The sequence below is a fragment of the Electrona antarctica genome (assembly GCF_951216825.1).
Source record: "Electrona antarctica genome assembly, chromosome: 12".
Taxonomy (NCBI): Eukaryota; Metazoa; Chordata; class Actinopteri; order Myctophiformes; family Myctophidae; genus Electrona; species Electrona antarctica.
The window spans coordinates 47,946,995-47,964,892 of record NC_136793.1 but is presented as its reverse complement, the minus strand read 5'-3'; the positions used below and the strand labels follow the sequence as shown (position 1 = coordinate 47,964,892).

General features: G+C 45.3%; 1 protein-coding gene across 1 annotated transcript in view; it reads right to left on the bottom strand.

The window, feature by feature from the left end:
* LOC306934468 (putative E3 ubiquitin-protein ligase HECTD4) overlaps positions 1-17,898 on the bottom strand; it is a 109,361-nt gene that overhangs the window by 68,568 nt on the left and 22,895 nt on the right. The window contains 12 exon segments of the mRNA XM_079517037.1: positions 3,106-3,210; positions 3,996-4,115; positions 5,317-5,521; positions 6,132-6,235; positions 7,943-8,096; positions 8,485-8,609; positions 10,123-10,251; positions 12,510-12,630; positions 13,637-13,742; positions 14,082-14,152; positions 15,501-15,643; positions 15,975-16,210. Coding sequence (XP_079373163.1) covers positions 3,106-3,210; positions 3,996-4,115; positions 5,317-5,521; positions 6,132-6,235; positions 7,943-8,096; positions 8,485-8,609; positions 10,123-10,251; positions 12,510-12,630; positions 13,637-13,742; positions 14,082-14,152; positions 15,501-15,643; positions 15,975-16,210 — 1,619 coding nt within the window.

Below are 17,898 nucleotides of genomic sequence, written 5' to 3'. Positions count from 1 at the left end.
GCAAAATACTTGCTGCGCCGTGAGATGGTAAGCTCTGGACTTCTGCTTTACGATGATCAACCAGAGAATTTCTGGTCATGGAAGGAGTCATACCGAAGTGCTACCAAAGGCCTAAACCTAACAGCCAGAGAACAGCTTGATCTAATGACCAAGTGGCTAGGGCCACAATCATCAGTGCATGCTAAAAGAATTAGGTCACTGCATGTCCAGAACGCGGAAACTGGACTCCTCCTTCTGTGGCAGAGGCTTGAAGAAACGTATGGAGCACCTGAGGTCGTAGAAAGTGCACTAATCAAGAAATTGGAAAGCTTTCCAAAAATTGCAAACAGAGAAAATCAGAGATTAAGGGAACTGGGAGACATACTTCTTGAAATTGAAGCAGCAAAGCATGGTGGCTACTTGCAAGGCCTCACCTATCTAGACAATGCAAGAGGAGTCAGCCCAATAGCCGAAAAACTACCATACAGTTTGCAGGAACGGTGGATAATGCATGGCTCCAGGTATAAGAGAGATTACTTAGTTACCTACCCACCATTCTCAGAGTTTGTCAGATTTGTGTGTGAGCAAGCAAGAATACGAAACGACCCCAGTTTTGCCACTTTAGCATCAGGCAGTGACAGTAGCTGTAAAACAGAGAACCAAGGTTACAGACCTGCCGTAACAGTACGAAAGACAGATGTGGAATCAGAGTCAGAGAGTCAACCAAAGAAAGCAACCGACGATCCAGGAAAAGAGTGCCCTCTTCATCACCTGCCACATCCTCTCAGAAATTGTCGAACCTTCAGAAACAAAACATTGGATGAACGCAAAGTGTTTCTTAAAGACAGAAACATATGCTTCAGATGTTGTTCGTCTACACAACATCGCGCAAAGGACTGTGATTGGCCGATATACTGTCATGAATGCAACAGTGAGAGACACCAGTCTGCTTTACATCCTGGACCGGCCCCAGCAAAGTGACAATACAGAGGATGGAGTGTCAACCGTCACATCTAAATGTACAGAGGTGTGTGGTGCAGGAGCTACAGCAAGATCGTGCTCCAAAATATGTTTGGCAAAAGTGTACCCGGCTGGGCACAGAGAAAAGGCCATCAAAGTATACATAGTATTGGATGACCAAAGTAACAAATCTTTGGCAAGGAAGAAGTTCTTCGACATCTTCGACATTGGAGTCAAGTCTATTCCATACACCTTAAAGACCTGTTCAGGCATCATTGAAACAACAGGTAGAAGGGCACAAAATTACATAGTGGAATCACTTGATGGCAATACACACGTTCAACTGCCAACCCTGATTGAATGCGACAGTATACCTGATGACAGGTCAGAAATCCCGTCCCCAGAAATCACAAGTCACTATACTTACCTCAAACATCTTGCAAACCAGATTCCACCTGTTGATCCTGACGCCAACATCCTGTTATTGCTCGGAAGAGATGTCCTTGAAGTTCACAAGGCGAGAGAGCAGTACAATGGACCTCGCAACTTACCATTCGCACAACGTCTCGACTTAGGTTGGGTTGTTGTGGGAGAAATCTGTATACAAGGAGCTCACAGGTCTACTATCGTCAATGCCCACAAAACGATCATCCACAGTAATGGCCATCCAACTCATCTTGATCCTTGTCCCAGACACCTTCTTAAAAAAGAGAACTACAATGACTCTGACGCATTCAATGAGATGAGCATCCTCGAGGTGTTCAAACAAACTTCAGAAATCCAACAAGCAAACAAAAATGACACTGACCTTGCCATGCAAGCACAAAGCACTGTCCTCAAGTGTGCACAGCAAAAGGACTCTTTGCTCAAAGTTGGAGGCCGTTCGACTCACAAAGTCTTGGCCACCTTAGTGGTGGAAGTAAAGTCTGTAATTAACCACAGACCCTTAGTACCTGTCTCAACAGACCCAGACATGCCAGCAGTGCTGACACCTGCAATGATCCTGAATCAAAAGACAGGAAACGTTCCTGCACCTTCAGGAGACTTCAGCACCCCAGACCTTTACTCAAGACAATGGAGGCAAATGCAAAGTCTCGCAAATGCCTGTCATGAACCCAATCTTCGAGTGAGAGATGTAGTCCTGCTCAAAGATTCCCTAACGGAGAGGAATGTATGGCCACTTGGCGTGGTTTCTGAGACAATGCCAAGCAAAGTCAACAGAGTACGGAAGGTCAAGGTCAAATGGAAGACCATAAAGACTGAGACGTATCTCAGAAGTAGTTTGCTTTCTCAAAAGGAAAGGATTAATGGCATAATGATCATCATACCATGGCGGGGAGTGTTCTGCCCCATGGCCACCTAGCCCACTAGGGGGCGACCTTATACTGGTTTATGGACACTTAGTTCCTCTAGGTAGGAGGAGCCTTTACTTGTAACACTTCCTTGTTTTGTCATTCTGGTTTGAGCTTCAGAGCTAGCAGCAGCAGAATTATTCTCTCCTCACACAGGACCTTGAGAGTCATGAATCTGTAAGTTTCTGTTGTTTAGGGTTCTTAAAATGATTGTACTGTGCAGCAAGATGTATGACATGTGACAAGAAGCAATGTATGACATATAAGTTTGTTTCAAGACATTACAGATTACAATCAAAACATGGGTAACAGTAGGGTTTGTGAAACCGCTTGGGATTTGTGTTTGTTGATTATTTACTAAATGTAACTTGCCTGTATGTTGCCAATTGTAAGAAAGTACAATTTAAGTTTATGTCAATTGTTTGGCCATGCTGGCTTGTGCCTAATTAGACTTTGTCTGTTGGAGATACACCTGTTGTGGATCCTACTAATTAGTGCAGTGGTGTTTGACCTCAATTGGAACCAATTTGACTGCCTTTGATGTTGAGTTTGTGTTAATGTGAGAAGATTATGTACAATGACTGTAATACAATTCTTTCTTTGATTGCAGTTTTACAACTAAACATTCTACCAATGAAGAAACTCGTCTCTGTCTTTATTGGAGCTGTTGTTGTTAACTATCTGTCACGTCACATAAATGGGCACGTGATAAGGACAGAATAATATTTGTTCCTTTATTTATTTTTATATCATTTATTTTTTCCGTGGCGCTAAAGCAACTAGTGGTAATAATAGGAAGGCGGGTTCATTTCACCTGAGCTCTGACGGTGCAGGAGAACCCCCACATGGCTTTATCGGGGGTGTTGTGTTCTCGGCCACTCCGCATCTCGAAGGAGAAGGTCACGGTGTCGCCCTCCACCTTTAGTGCAAACACAGAAACATGGAGAAGGTCAACAAGGAGAAGGTCAACAAGGAGAAGGTCAACAAGGAGAAGGTCACGGTGTCGCCCTCCACCTTTAGTGCAAACACAGAAACACGCTTTAGCACTTCCTGGACTCTTTATGCAATCCATTGTGTAGCTCAGTGGTTCTCAACCATTTTAGGCCGTGTGCCCCCCCCCCCCCCCCCCCCCCCCCCGACCACGTGGTTTTCTTTTTCCTCGCTTCACTCAGGTTGTTGAATGGTGGATGATAGGTTAGCTAAGAGCGCCATCTAATGGAGAAACAAAAGACGTCAAAAGACGTCCATGGGGGGCGCCCGCTGGCTGAGTGGTTCAGGCGCATGCCACATATAGACTCTGGCCTGACAGCGCGTTGCGTGTTCGCTGCATGTCTCTCGCTCTTTCCTGTCAATCTTCACTTGAAACTGTCAATAAAAGGCAGAAAAGCCTAAAAAACTAAATCTAAAAAAAAAAAAGATGTCCGTGGTAGTGAGCGCCTTTGAAAAAAAAATGTCCTTGGTGGTAAGTGAGAAAAGGTCATAAAAAGGCCTTACATTGTCAATTCACTGTCATCTGGGACCCCCCACCCACCAAATAATGTGGGGACCCCCTTCCCCACCCACAGGTTGAGAACCGCTGGTGTAGCTGTCTGTCTGGTAGTCTCTTACCTTGACCAGGTCTTTGGGCCAGCCTGTGCCCAGAACACGGTCTCTTACCTTGACCAGGTCTTTGGGCCAGCCTGTGCCCAGAACACTGTCTCTTACCTTGACCAGGTCTTTGGGCCAGCCTGTGCCCAGAACACTGCGACTGCCGTACCCCAGCGTGTTTCCTCCGTACTCGGTCACCTTGCGGCTGTTGGTGTTCGGCCCGGCGTAGATCACCAACTGAAAGATCAAACACGCCATTCAGTGAGGGCCATTAAGGCTGTCAAATACGTAGAGTGTTCGGATATGACACAGGAACGATTAAAGAATGTGTTTGATGAGGCCATACTGGCAGCACTGGAGCCCCCCTGGGCCTAAGAAAAGTCGTAGATGTGTTCTGCTCCGAGTTTGTCCCAACCACCCCCTTTTACTGTAATAACTTCAGTAGACTGACAGTATTGCAGGAGTCCAGGTGTTACTGTAAAATCCCATTCCCACATAAGTTGGCGTGTCACACTCACAAATGACACGCCTCCTTATGGTAAGAGTTTGACATGAAAACAAACTAGCTGATGAATTTGGCGTGACTTTGAACTGCAACATTGCTGATTTCTAATGCGTCTAATTCGAGACACATACACACACACACACACACACACACACACACACACACACACACACACACACACACACACACACACACACACACACACACACACACACACACACACACACACACACACACACACACACACACACACACACACACACACACACACACACACACACACACACACGAACCAAGTGGGACATTATACCTCCATGAGGATGAGTGCTACAACGGACAACTACTGGAAAATAAATAGTATAGATAGTAGTAAAAGAGTATAAAACATTTATACTTTATATATGTTTGTGGGGAAATCTCCACACCACGTGGATTACATATGACCACAATGGAAACAAGCCCCCAGGACATGTTATCCTTTTGGCTTTAACGTCTTACTGAACCATGTGCCGTTTACAATTCTGACTAATATAGAATTCAATCAATCAATCGCACCCATGAGAACTGTGAGCGGTGCAACTATAGTTTTATTATTAGTTACTGTGTGTGTGCGTGTGCGTGTGCATGTGCGTGTGTGCTGCAGTGGTCAATGGGTGAGTGAGTGTGCGTGCGTGCGTGCGTGCGTAACAGCAGGGTCAATACTGTAGGTCGTAGTCTCTAAACAGCAGGGTCAATGACCCCAATCAACCCAGCGGTATTGCAGCTGTTTTCGTACCCCAAACAGACAGACATACATTGAGACATAGACACACCGAGCCGGCCAGCCATTGGACCTGTGGGCACCGCTCAAAAACCCTATCACACGCTGTATGTCGTGGCTTCAAGACACATAGGAGGAGCACGTCATTTCTCTGGTGTGTGCTGTTGGTGTACCTTGTCGTAGTCATACTGCGAGGAGCAGCGCGAGTCGAAGCGCAGGTACAGACAGCGTGCTCCCGGGATGTGCACCGTCTCTTTGAACTTGTAGTTGTCTCGCACCGGGTGCACCGTCTCCACCGTCTTCCCTGCAGCCCACGGCGCCGGGATCTTCAGCCCCGTCAGGAAGCCCGGTTCCTCCCGCTCGTCAAGTATTCGGAAGCTATAAGAACAAATCGACGCAACAAGAAAATGGTGCGTGTTATTGGGAGAAAACTGGCTTTAATTACACCTCGAAACATAATGACGCCTTTAGCCCGTTAAGACCCGAGGCCGATTATAAAAATGAGAAACAATGTTAAATATATTTGGTAACCTCGCGTCACCAGACTTTCGACCTCGGAGGAAAGCCTGGTTTGTGTTCCAAAATTGCCTGTGTGATCCGATGAAAAAAAAAAAGGGAAAAAAAAATCGTATTTTATTTTTATTGGCATCGCTTTGTTTTAGTCCCCCCCTGTTTGCTTTAAGTCTTGCCAGTCGCTACGAGTTGGAATAAAATATGGATATACCAAACAAACTATTCCAAGAAATACTTGAAGAAACTTCAAAAGCATCAAGGCTTTTATTGGGTAGGCCCTGGCTTTTATTGGGTAGGTTCTGGAAGGTGGTTCCGTCCTGATAACTAAAAACCAATGACTACAAAATGAAGTAAGTTATCATCCACCCCTGACCGGCTCAGAAACCCGAAAATGTTATGCGTACCAGGCGATATATAGCAAAAATCTAAAATGATACAGATGCTTTCTCGGATTGAATGGGTTAGAAGAGCTTACTTGTCTTCAGAGATGGACGCTTTTGCTCCCTGTGCGAAGGAGCCACCCATCACTGGAGACACGTCGGAGAAAAGAGGAGACTGGGTCTTCAGTAACAGGGCAGTCTAGAAAACAGGTAGAAAAGAGGAGATTGGGTCTTCAGTAACAGGGCAGTCTAGAAAACAGGTAGAAAAGAGACGACTGGCTCGTCAGTAACAACTTAGGCAGTCTAGAAAACAGGTAGAAAAGAGGAGGCTGGCTCTTCAGTAACAGGGCGGTCTAGAAAACAGGTAGAAAGGAGGAGACTGGCCCAGGCGGCTGGCGTAGCCGTCTGGGCACCTTGGCTGGTAATCCAGTCTTGCAGTGTGCCGCGGGTTCAACTCCCGATCCTGACGGCCTTTACTGCGTGTCACCCCCCCATCTCTCTCTCCCCATTTCCTGTCAGCCTACTGTATACCTATCGCTCTATAAAAATAAATAAAATAAAAGGCGAAAGCCACAAAAAGTCTAGAAAACAGGAGAAAACTAACACAAACTCTGAATTAGTGCCCACAAAAAGTGTTTTTTTTTATATTTTAACCACATGAACTCCAGTATTCATATTGTGGTGGAAACATTATATTAGCCAAAAATAGCGGATCTACAAGCTCATAACGCATCACATTGTGACACGTTGTGAACTTTTAGATCGGCTATTCTTTTAGTGAATAGATTTGGTGTAGAGACTGTTTTACTACTGTAAGTCTAGAGGGGTGGTTGAAGGACGACTTTTATATACAATTGGTCCTCACTATTTCTCATGATAATATGGTACTATTTTATCATGCGCATTAGTGAGGAACAATTATAAGAAGATGGGGTGAAAATGGATGAAGTCGTCCTTTAAGGCCAACATCCATTGTCAGAACAAAGTGTGCGACCTGGCTGGTGTAGAGCAGGGGTTCTCAACCTTTTTGGCCGGGGACCCCCAGAAATGCTTTGGCAATGTCTCGGGACCCCCGCCCCGCCCCCTCCCGACCCCCAATATAAATTGACTGCTACAATAACCTTAATAATAGAGACAATACACCATAAATAAATACTGAAACCAGATATAATCATTAGGGAAGGTGTATGCATGTACTATGTGTATTATATGTAAACTCTTCATTTCCACTTTCCAGCCATTCAGTTGCAAAAAGAAAAAAAAAACCTTTTTTTTTTTTAAATAATTTGGGGACCCCCCAAAATAATTTGGCGACCCCCCGAGGGGTCGCGACCCACGGGTTGAGAACCCCTGGTGTAGAGGACCAGCTGCACCTGCTGGGGCCTGTCCTAGTCCCTCCTCCAATAAAGCCCAAACCACACCAAAGGGTTGGGTTGGGACAAAACGTTTTTTAAGTGGTTTACCTTAAAAAACGTTTTGTCCCAACCCGACCCTTTGGTGTGGTTTGGGGCTTAAAACCACCCACCTGTCCTAGTCCCTCCTCCTAAAAGACCACCCACCTGTCCTTAGTCTCTCCTCCTATAAGACCACCCACTTGTCCTAGTCCCTCCTCCTAAAAGACCACCCCCCTGTCCTAGTCCCTCCTCCTAAAAGACCACCCACCTGTCCTAGTCCCTCCTCCTAAAAGACCACCCACCTGTCCTTAGTCCCTCCTCCTATAAGACCACCCACCTGTCCTTAGTCCCTCCTCCTAAAAGACCACCCACCTGTCCTTAGTCCCTCCTCCTATAAGACCACCCACCTGTCCTTAGTCCCTCCTCCTATAAGACCACCCACCTGTCCTTAGTCTCTCCTCCTAAAAGACCACCCACCTGTCCTTAGTCCCTCCTCCTATAAGACCACCCACCTGGCTGGTGTAGAGGACCAGCTGGACCAGCTGGGGCATGAGGGCGTCGGCCAGCGTCAGGGTCTGCAGGTTGGGGTGCATCAGGGACGTGAGCAGCACGGGCAGCAGGTGGCCCAGCATGGTGGCTTTGGTGACCTGCTCCAGACCTTTCAACCTGCATGGCCGGGTTAACCAACACAGAAAGACACTGAATTATCACTGATCACAAATAAAAACCGAGCTATGATGACTAAATCTTTTAGTCATCATAGCTTTTCTTTTTGATCGGCTATTATATATATATATATATATATATATATATATATATTTCTTTCTTTTTTTTCTCAAATAAAAACTAGACTCAAATGTTAGGGAGGGAATTGTGGAGATCGGCTATTTTCATCATGCAACCAAGTGTAAATCAGCCAAGTGTAATCTGGCATTGCGACGCCATCAACGCCTGCCGACATACATTTTAGTGGACAAAATAAAATTAAAAGTTATGAATGGATGGACCACTGTAAGCGTTATAAACATGCAATAATGCATTATTAGTAGCCCACCTGGTTTCCCTGTCAGTGATGTCGCTGTTGATGAGAGTGGTGGTCACCTGCTGCAGGGTCTCCAGGACCTCGTCGCAGCCCACCAGGATCTTGGTGGCCAACGACAGGATGCTGGTCTGAAGCTCCTGGAAAAAAAAACACAAACACTTCCGTAACACAAATCCACACCAAGGCTGTATCCGTACATTTTAGGGAATACTACCAAGCAAGCGCACGCACGCACGCATCAACATAAAAGAACAACTTCAGCCTCACGTCTAGGGATAAAGATAAAAAGAATAATAAATAAACAAACGTATAGATTGTGTTGTTCTTTGCATCTCTCATCAATACCCGCCACAATCAATACTTACAAACTGCACGTGTTTGACTGGGAATCAAGTAAGTATTGCAGAGGTTATTGATACAACTGCATTAAACACAGATTATTACACCGTGCTGTGCCGTAAAACAGTGGTTCCCAACCTTTTTTTCCTCAGAGCCGTCCCTTCCTATATTTGTCAAAGGCCGAGACACTTTTTTCGTGCCCTTAGTTAATACTGTACTTATCGTACAGCTAAAAATCAGACCAGTCTGAAGCGAGTGGTGCAACAGCACCCCCTATTGGTACTCTAAACATCGGGACATAGGTTAGGACATAGGGAGGGACATAGGGGCATTGCTGTTCCTTGGAGTGGTTGCACCACTCAAAAACAGCGGATCCATAAGCTCACACCACGTCGAATCGCAACACACTGTGAGCTTGTAGATTGTCTATTTACTCCATTTTTTGAACGATGTTATTAATGTGTGTCCCACAGTGTTACATGTAGGAGTCGTCTACTATACCAAGTTTGTTAAAAGTTACAGGATAATATAGTCAAGTTGGAGCGATTGAGAACATTCAGGCAGACACTGGATAAATGCAAATCATTTTTGTGCCACTTTTGAACTAGCTCCAAACAGACATGGCCTCAACCCCCACCCCAACCCCACGGGGGGGCTCAGACCCCGGGTTGGGAAACAGTGCTATGGAAGAACATCCATGTCTCCCATGGTGTCATACTCTCACAGATTAGAGACACAGAGAGAGAGAGAGAGAGAGAGAGAGAGAGAGAGAGAGACAGAGAGATGGCCAGATGGGGTCTACATCAGTGGTTCTCAAACTTTTGTCTCAGGGCACCCCTGTAAATAACTTTTTCATCCAATGAAGGCACCCGTGAATTACATTGTTATGTTACTTCTAGTCATATAAAGTCATTCTTTATATGTCATATAATATTATGGTACGTAAATATTTGTACATTGTACATTTTTGCCCCTAAACTTGAGAGAATAGTAATTTCCGTTACGACAGATTGAAAATAACTCCATACTTGACATTTAACCACTTGAACCCTGAGGGGAATATTCGACAGAAATAGCCGATCTACAAACTCACAACGCATCGGCTATTTTTGAAAAGGAGGTTTGGTGGCCCATCTCACTATACTAAGTATAGAGGGTTTAAGTGGTTAAACTGAAGTGATGCTGAAGAATTCCAGATATTGTCAAAGTATTCCGAGGCGCCCCCCTGGACGTGCGTCACGGCACCCACTTTGAGAACCACCGCTCTACATGGACAGGCGGTGGTAGGGGGGGAGTTTTAAGTTTGTTTACCTGTACCTTGATTGTTTCCCCCTGCAGGGAGTTGTCGCTGTCGTCACCGTCGTCCGGCCGGATCAGAACGCTGTTGCTGAGGAGGTGGTTCTGGACGGCCATGAGGTAGCGCAGGCTGGGGGAGACCGCCTGCACGGTGGGGAGGACAGGCAAAACAACCACTTAGCCCAGGGGTTCTCAACGTTTTTGGCCGGGGACCCCCGGAAATGCTTTGGCAATGTCTCGGGACCCCCGCCCCGCCCCCTCCCGACCCCCAATATAAATTGACTGCTACAATAACCTTAAACCATTTTGGGCGGGAACCCCTTTTGGTGTTTTAAGCATTGTTATAATTTAGCTATTGAAAAATAGCAGATCTACAAGCTCATAGCGCGCCACCGAGTGGCGCGCTACGAGCTTGTAGGTCTGCTATTTTTGAAAAATCGTGAAAATAAAATTTAAAAAAAATCTTTTTTTTTTTTTTTTATTATTAATTTGGTGACCCCCTAAAATAATTTGGCGACCCCCCCGAGGGGTCGCGACCCACGGGTTGAGAACCCCTGACTTAGCCCATTTAGACGATTCTAAAAAAAAATTGTTCTAAATCCTGACAGTTTTCTGAAAACCCTATGTTTCTATGTCAGTGGTTCTCAAACCTTTCCATGTCAAGGACCCCCAGAATTATCTGTATTTGGCCGTGGACCCCCATCTGAAAATATGTTGTTCCAGGGACCCTCCAGAAGCAAAGATTTAAGCTAAAAAGGTTCGCTCTGAAAGAATATATAGTCAAAGATTTGCGCCACATTTTCACTATTTTTCAAAAATAGCAGAACTACATGCTTGTAGATCTGCTATTTTTCAATAGCTAAAGTATAACATAATGCTTAAAACACCAGAATGGGTTAAGCTGCGTTCAGACTTGGATGGTTAGAGCGGCGCGATTACATACAGTCAATGCAAAGACGATAGTTGCGCGAACGGGAGTAGTGCGACTTGGCGTAGCACAAACAGGATGACCCGAGGCGAATATATATTCAGGTCTTATTTTAACACTTTTTTGTGTGTAGACGTCCTGGGAATAAAAAGGACATGTATAGGCGTCCTTAGGTATTTTTATTGATATAAAATGTTTTAAATATATCTTTTTTGTTTGGCCTTTCTTTCTGCAGTGTACTCCTTGTGTTTTGCGCATGCGCACTGCCGTTCACTTCCTTGTTTACGCCTCCACTAGAATGGCTTGTTACTCTAAATCTAGGGAGCTCTCCATGGTTTTGACCAAAAGCGCAATGTTCCGTCTTCATTTCTGACTTCAGCATGCATCTCGTTTGGAATATAAACACTTCTAGAGAGACATTAGAATCTAAAGTCTCTCTAGAAGTGTTTATATTCCAAACGAGATGATTCATCTAACGTTTAGATGAATCAGCGTGATTTAAGAACGTAAGATTATGCCTCCCGGTTTGAGGGGGGGGAGCGGAAGGCGGGGCTTTTAGGAGTAAAATCTGCCATATCTGCCGGGACTCTAGCGCCTTTATTTTGAATAATTCCCCGTCAAAAGTTGTGTAAATTTAGACTTTGTCGTGTGGTTGTGGCACGTGGTGACAAAGGCCAATCTACGAGCTCACAACGCGTTGCATTGTAAATGGTGCATTCATATAGCGCTTTTATCCAAATGGCTTTACATAGAATAGATTCACACATACATTCACACACCGATGGCTGGAGGAAACCATGCAAGGCTCATCGGGAGCAATTAGGGGTTCAGCGTCTTGCTCAAGGACACTTCGTTACTAACTCTGGGGGAGCCCAGGATGGAACTGCATGGGAACCTTGCGGTTGCCATCCGGCCGCTCTACCGACCACTCTAGCCCCGAGCCGCTGCCGCCCCATTGTGATCTGCTCAATTTTGGCCCTTTTCAAATTGTCACCTATATCGACATGCCCGAAATAGGAACACCAGGTTTAAAGTGGTAAATCGGATAAAGCGACCGACCGAAAATGTGTACATTTCAATTTTAGTTATCAAATAATACCATACCTTTCTAATATGTTTGTTTTTTTGGGAACCCCCTCAAGGACCACTGGTTGAAAACCAGTGGTCCTTAGCTAAGGACAGGTTACTTAGCTAAGAGTTGGTAACCAAATGCCCTTGTAGATCTTTAACTGTTGTGAGTGTAATAAAAAAACAAAAAACAGCATGGAATTGTGGACAAAATCTTATCCAACGACAACAAAATATTCCACGTCTTGGGTAAATCTCACCAAATGGTGGTCCGTGGCTCAAAATGCCCAATAAACAATGCACCTTGACATGAAAAAGATTTGAAAAGCCACTAGTTGAAGTGGTTCACATGGATGCCACTGAGAGCGAGAGGGGCGTTCACGGGACTGGGTCTGATAATGCATACTGGGACGGTTGAGAGGAGCTTCTGGAAGTCGTCCCTGGCCACCGTCTGGCATTTGGTGATAAGGACGCACGACTCTCGCACGACCGTCTTCAGGATGTAGTGCAGCAGCTCGTCACTCAGTCTGCAACACACACACGCACACGCACACACACACACACACACACACACATACACACACACACATACACACACACACACACACACACAACAGTGTCACAGCAGTCATGCTATCAGATCATAGGACCCAAATGTAATTCTGTTTTCCAGTGAGTGAATTAAGGCCAATTTGTACGCCATCGTGTCACATGACAGTTTCGACGACGACGAAGACAACAACAACATACAAGTATTTTCAACTGGAAGGACAATTGTCAACGTGCACAGATTACGAGTAGAATAAAATGCCACGAATGAAAAAACGGGCCATGTCCTAATGTGCGATTTGTGAAAACAGCGTGAAAGGAGGCCCCCACACTAGTGCCGTTTCCTAAACAATTAACACATTATGTAAAACTATGATGTTTTAGTAGTTGCTGCTGTTCAACTCTACATACTGCCAACCAGCTGAATAAGTGAGAGAGAGGCTTTAACTTTTGCTTTTATAAAATATCCCAGACCACTAGGGTTTTTATGATAGATGCTTCCAAACATATTGCTGGGTTTGACCACTTCCAAATAATTCTCCTATCTTGAAATAATCACCGAAAATACCGTAATATACTTTCGTTGTGTAACATGCTTCCATAGAAGACGTGCTGGCTTCTCTGAAATCCGTGGCGATCTCTGTGGCGACTGAGAGCTTAAACACTTAGTGCTACCTTGTGGACAAAAGTGGTAGCGCTTGGGTGCCACCGAATCAGAGGCAGATCTTACTATGACGCAAGCAAAAGCGCTAATGCTAGCGAGCTAAGGTGATGTCCATCCTTTCTCTAGAAACGTAATATCCGATTTGATCAACACCACGGACAGCGACGTAGTTTCAGAGCGATTCCAAAAATGGAAAACAGCGAGGCGTTCTTATATCGATATAAAATGCCTTAGAACGAGTATACTCGTCGGGGCGTGTGCCTTCAGGATGAGCTGTAACCCTAACCCTTCAGAACAGGATGAGCTGCTGCACAGCTGACCTGTAATGGTCGTCTTCTTCGCTCCCAAATCGATTCTTCTGCAGCTGGTCGGCCAGGTTGTTGAGGATGACGTCACGGAGCTGCGACAGGCCGCTGTTCCTTTCACCTGACGTGCACACACACATGCGCACAAACACAAACACACAAACGGTAAATGGTGCATTTATATAGCGCCTTTACGTGCTGCGATAGACCATTGTTCCTTTCACCTGACGCACACACACACGCACACGCACACACACACACGCACACACACACACACACACACACACACACACACACACACACACACACACACACACACACACACACACACACACACACTCCGTCGACGCCGACGTGTTGTGAGCTTGTACAACGGCTATTTTTGCAATGTGTGTGACGCCTACCTACAGTAAAACCACCACATACAGTAGATACACACAGAAGAAGCTGTGGAGCTCACCTTCCGTCAGAACCAGTTTCAGCAGTTTGTTGAGCTCCGCCTCCCCCTGATACAACGTATTCAGTCCAGAGCTGGAGGAATGGAAGAGGAAGGGAAGAGAAACAGACCATTTAACCCATTTTGACCTGGGAACGATTCTATAAATGTCTTCTAAATCCTGACGGTTTTCTGAAAAAGCTATGTTTCTATTCTATGTCGTTCTTCGATTTTTCAAAAATAGATCTACAAGCTCATAGCGTGCCACCGAGTGGCGCGCTATGAGCTTGTAGATCTGCTATTTTTCAATAGCTAAAGCATAACACAATGCTTACACCAAAAGGGGTTCCCGCCCCAAAATGGGTTAAACAATGCCACATGCCGTGGTTAGGCAGATCATCATTATTAAACCATGGACCTCAGTCATTCAATTAGGTAGGGCTGGGCAATATATAGATATTACATTGATATTGCCATAGGAGACTACTGTATGTATTGTCTGGCCATTGTGGATATCATATTATCATGATGATACGTCTTTTCCTGGTTGTAAAGGCTGCTTCACAGTAAAGTGATCGGCAGTGGCTCAGGGGTAGAGTAGGGTGGAACCGTGAGGTCCCCAGTTCGATCCCGGGCTCCCCCAGACACTGTCGAAGTGTCCTTGAGCAAGACACTGAACCCCGAATTGCTTCCGATGTGCAGGTTGGTGCCTTGCATGGTTACCTACGCCAGGGGTTCTCAACGTTTTTGGCCGGGGACCCCCGGAAATGCTTTGGCAATGTCTCGGGACCCCCGCCCCGCCCTCTCCCGACCCCCAATATAAATTGACTGCTACAATAACCTTAAACCATTTTGGGCGGGAACCCCTTTTGGTGTTTTAAGCATTGTTATAATTTAGCTATTGAAAAATAGCAGATCTACAAGCTCATAGCGCGCCACCGAGTGGCGCACTACGAGCTTGTAGGTCTGCTATTTTTGAAAAATCGTGAAAATAAAATCTATTTTTCTTTTTTTTTTAATAATTTGGGGACCCCCTAAAATAATTTGGCGACCCCCCGAGGGGTCGCGACCCACGGGTTGAGAACCCCTGACCTACGCCATCGGTGTATGAATGTGTGTGTGAATGGGTGAATGTAATGCACAACCCATGTAAAGCGCTTTGGCTAAAAGCGCTATATAAAAATGCACCATCATTTACCATTTTAACTTACCTCACTCTGTGAGGTAAGTTAAATTATTATATGCCTTTATTTTATTTTATTTAATATTTTTGAACTTTAATTATTAAATTATTATATGCGTATTATATGCCTTTTTCAACTTACAGTAGTTATTATTACTGATTATAATATATTATAATCATCTGTGCTTCTACAAAATATTTACATCTCTGAATCCAGAGCGACTAAGCACTAGAAGAAGAGGGGTGTGTTGATGTGTTACCTGATGGCCAGGCACACCTCTCCCTGGATCTCCTCTCCTATCTGATCCACTGGAGCCATGAGCAGCTGCCAGAGCAGCAGGCCCGCACGGCGCACGCTCTCCCGGTTCTGCTCCGACTGCGGGTTGAAGAACCTGAACACCACCTGGAGAGCAAGCACAACAAGAACCTGAACACCACCTATAGAGCAAGCACAACAAGAACCTGAACACCACCTATAGAGCAAGCACAACAAGAACCTGAACACCACCTGGAGAACAAGCACAACAAAAACCTGAACACCCCCTGGAGAACAAGCACAACAAGAACCTGAACACCCCCTGGAGAACAAGCACAACAAGAACCTGAACACCCCCTGGAACAAGAGTGTAGCACCTAGATAGCATCTAGATAGAAAAACGTAGGTACTACTTAGGTAGACCATCCATCTCTTCCGCGGCACATACTGTACATCACGTGCTCGCTCACAGACTGACCTGGAACACCACCAGGATGCAGCGGATGATGCACGTGTCTCCGTTGACCATGGCCTTCTCCATGATGTCACAGATGCTGCTGAAGTGGCGCACCTCGATGGGGTGCTGCTTGGCCAGCAGTGCTCCCAGCGGGAGGCTGCTGCTGCTGGCCGCCAGCAGGTTGAGCTGGTGGATGCACATGGCCCCGACATGGTGGAGCAGCTGGTTGATCACCTCCCCCGTGGCCACCGTCTCCTCTGTGGAATCAGAGGGCCAAAGGGACTCATGGTTAGAATGGTTTGGGGATTTTTGAGTGGTGTAAACCACTCCTACAACTGGCTTTGTTAGTCTGTGCAGAAAAAATGAGCATGGTTGCTATGTTCACCCTGTTCACCCGGGTGTGATTTTTGAGTGGTGTAAACCACTCCTACAACTGGCTTTGTTAGTCTGTGCAGAAAAAATGAGCATGGTTGCTATGTTCACCCTGTTCACCCGGGTGTGATTTCATTACGTCAGACATGATTTCATTACGTCAGACAGGCTATATTACACCACTCAGTTCACACGGGTGTGATTATATTTGATTATAGTTTAGTTTTAGTTCGTCTAAAACTTTAGGCCTGCTCCAGGTCTGCTCATGAGGGGTGCGGGACGTGTAACATGAAGGAAAGAAAAGCCCACTACAATCCAGGTGCAGTCGCCCGCGGGCGTGTGCACGAAACTAGCACGCGCGTGACAATTTCACGGGACCGCGCCCATGAAAATACGCTTGTGAAATTGCCCCTCAACTTCTCTGCAGGTCCAAAATAAACGCATGCATCTCACTGAAAATGAATTACTAGGTGTGTCAGTCGCTCCACGTCTGAAAAGGCCATTAGTTTTTTTCATACTTATTATTGGGTTATTTGTCAGGTGCAGGATTCAAAAAAGGTCAGAGTAAGTTGGCCTATTGTGTAATAAAAACTCAACAAAAGATACCATTTAAAAATAAATATTCAGTTAAGGTGGTTGCACACCGGCCGCGTTTTTTGGAAAACCGATGGAGAAACGCGCTAAAAATCCGAATTCGCATCCGATTCGCACACGGTGTCTGGAGACCTTTACTGTTGGTAACGAGAAAAAGTAAAACTAAGGGCATTTCTTCTTACCGTATATTAAAGATGTATTTTGTGAGGCGTTTTTGCTTTACTTTACAGGACAGTGAAGAGACTCACATAGTATACTGTATGTATGTATGTGAATGAACGTCGCAACCTTGACCTTTGACCACCTAATCAGTTCGTCCTTGAGCCCAAGTTGGGCCAAATGTCATGAAACGCCCTCGAGGCATTCCTGAGATATCACGTTCACAAGAATGGGACGGACATGAGATCATAGTTAAGTTTCGACCTTTGGTCACATATTTCTAATCAGTCTGAGATTGTCTTCATACTCTTACACTGATACATTAGTATTAAAAGTATTAAAGGACCACTTCACCACTTCTTCCTATAATTGGTCCTAACTAATGTTCATGATAAAATACCACCATTTTTTCCTACTCAGTCTGTGTCTCATAGGAAGGCTGTGGGCAGTTCAGAAACCCGTCCACCAGTGACATCATCGATGGTGAATCCAAGCTAATAGAAACGGCAGGCTTTCTTTTCCTGAAAAGTTGCAATGCAAAAGTTGAAGCCATCGTTCTCATGATAATAAAAATCTAAATATATTGTAAAACAAATCTTGTTTAAAAAAAAAATCTGCCTAATGATGATGTCACTGGTGGACGGGTGTCCGAACTGCCCAAAGCCCTCCTATGAGACACAGACTGAGTAGGAAAAAATGGTGGTGTTTTATCATGAACATTAGTGAGGACCAATTATATGAAGAGATGTTGAAAAGTGGTGAAGTGGTCCTTTAATATCGGCCTGGGCCATGGCTTAATGGTCCAGGCACCTTGGCTGGT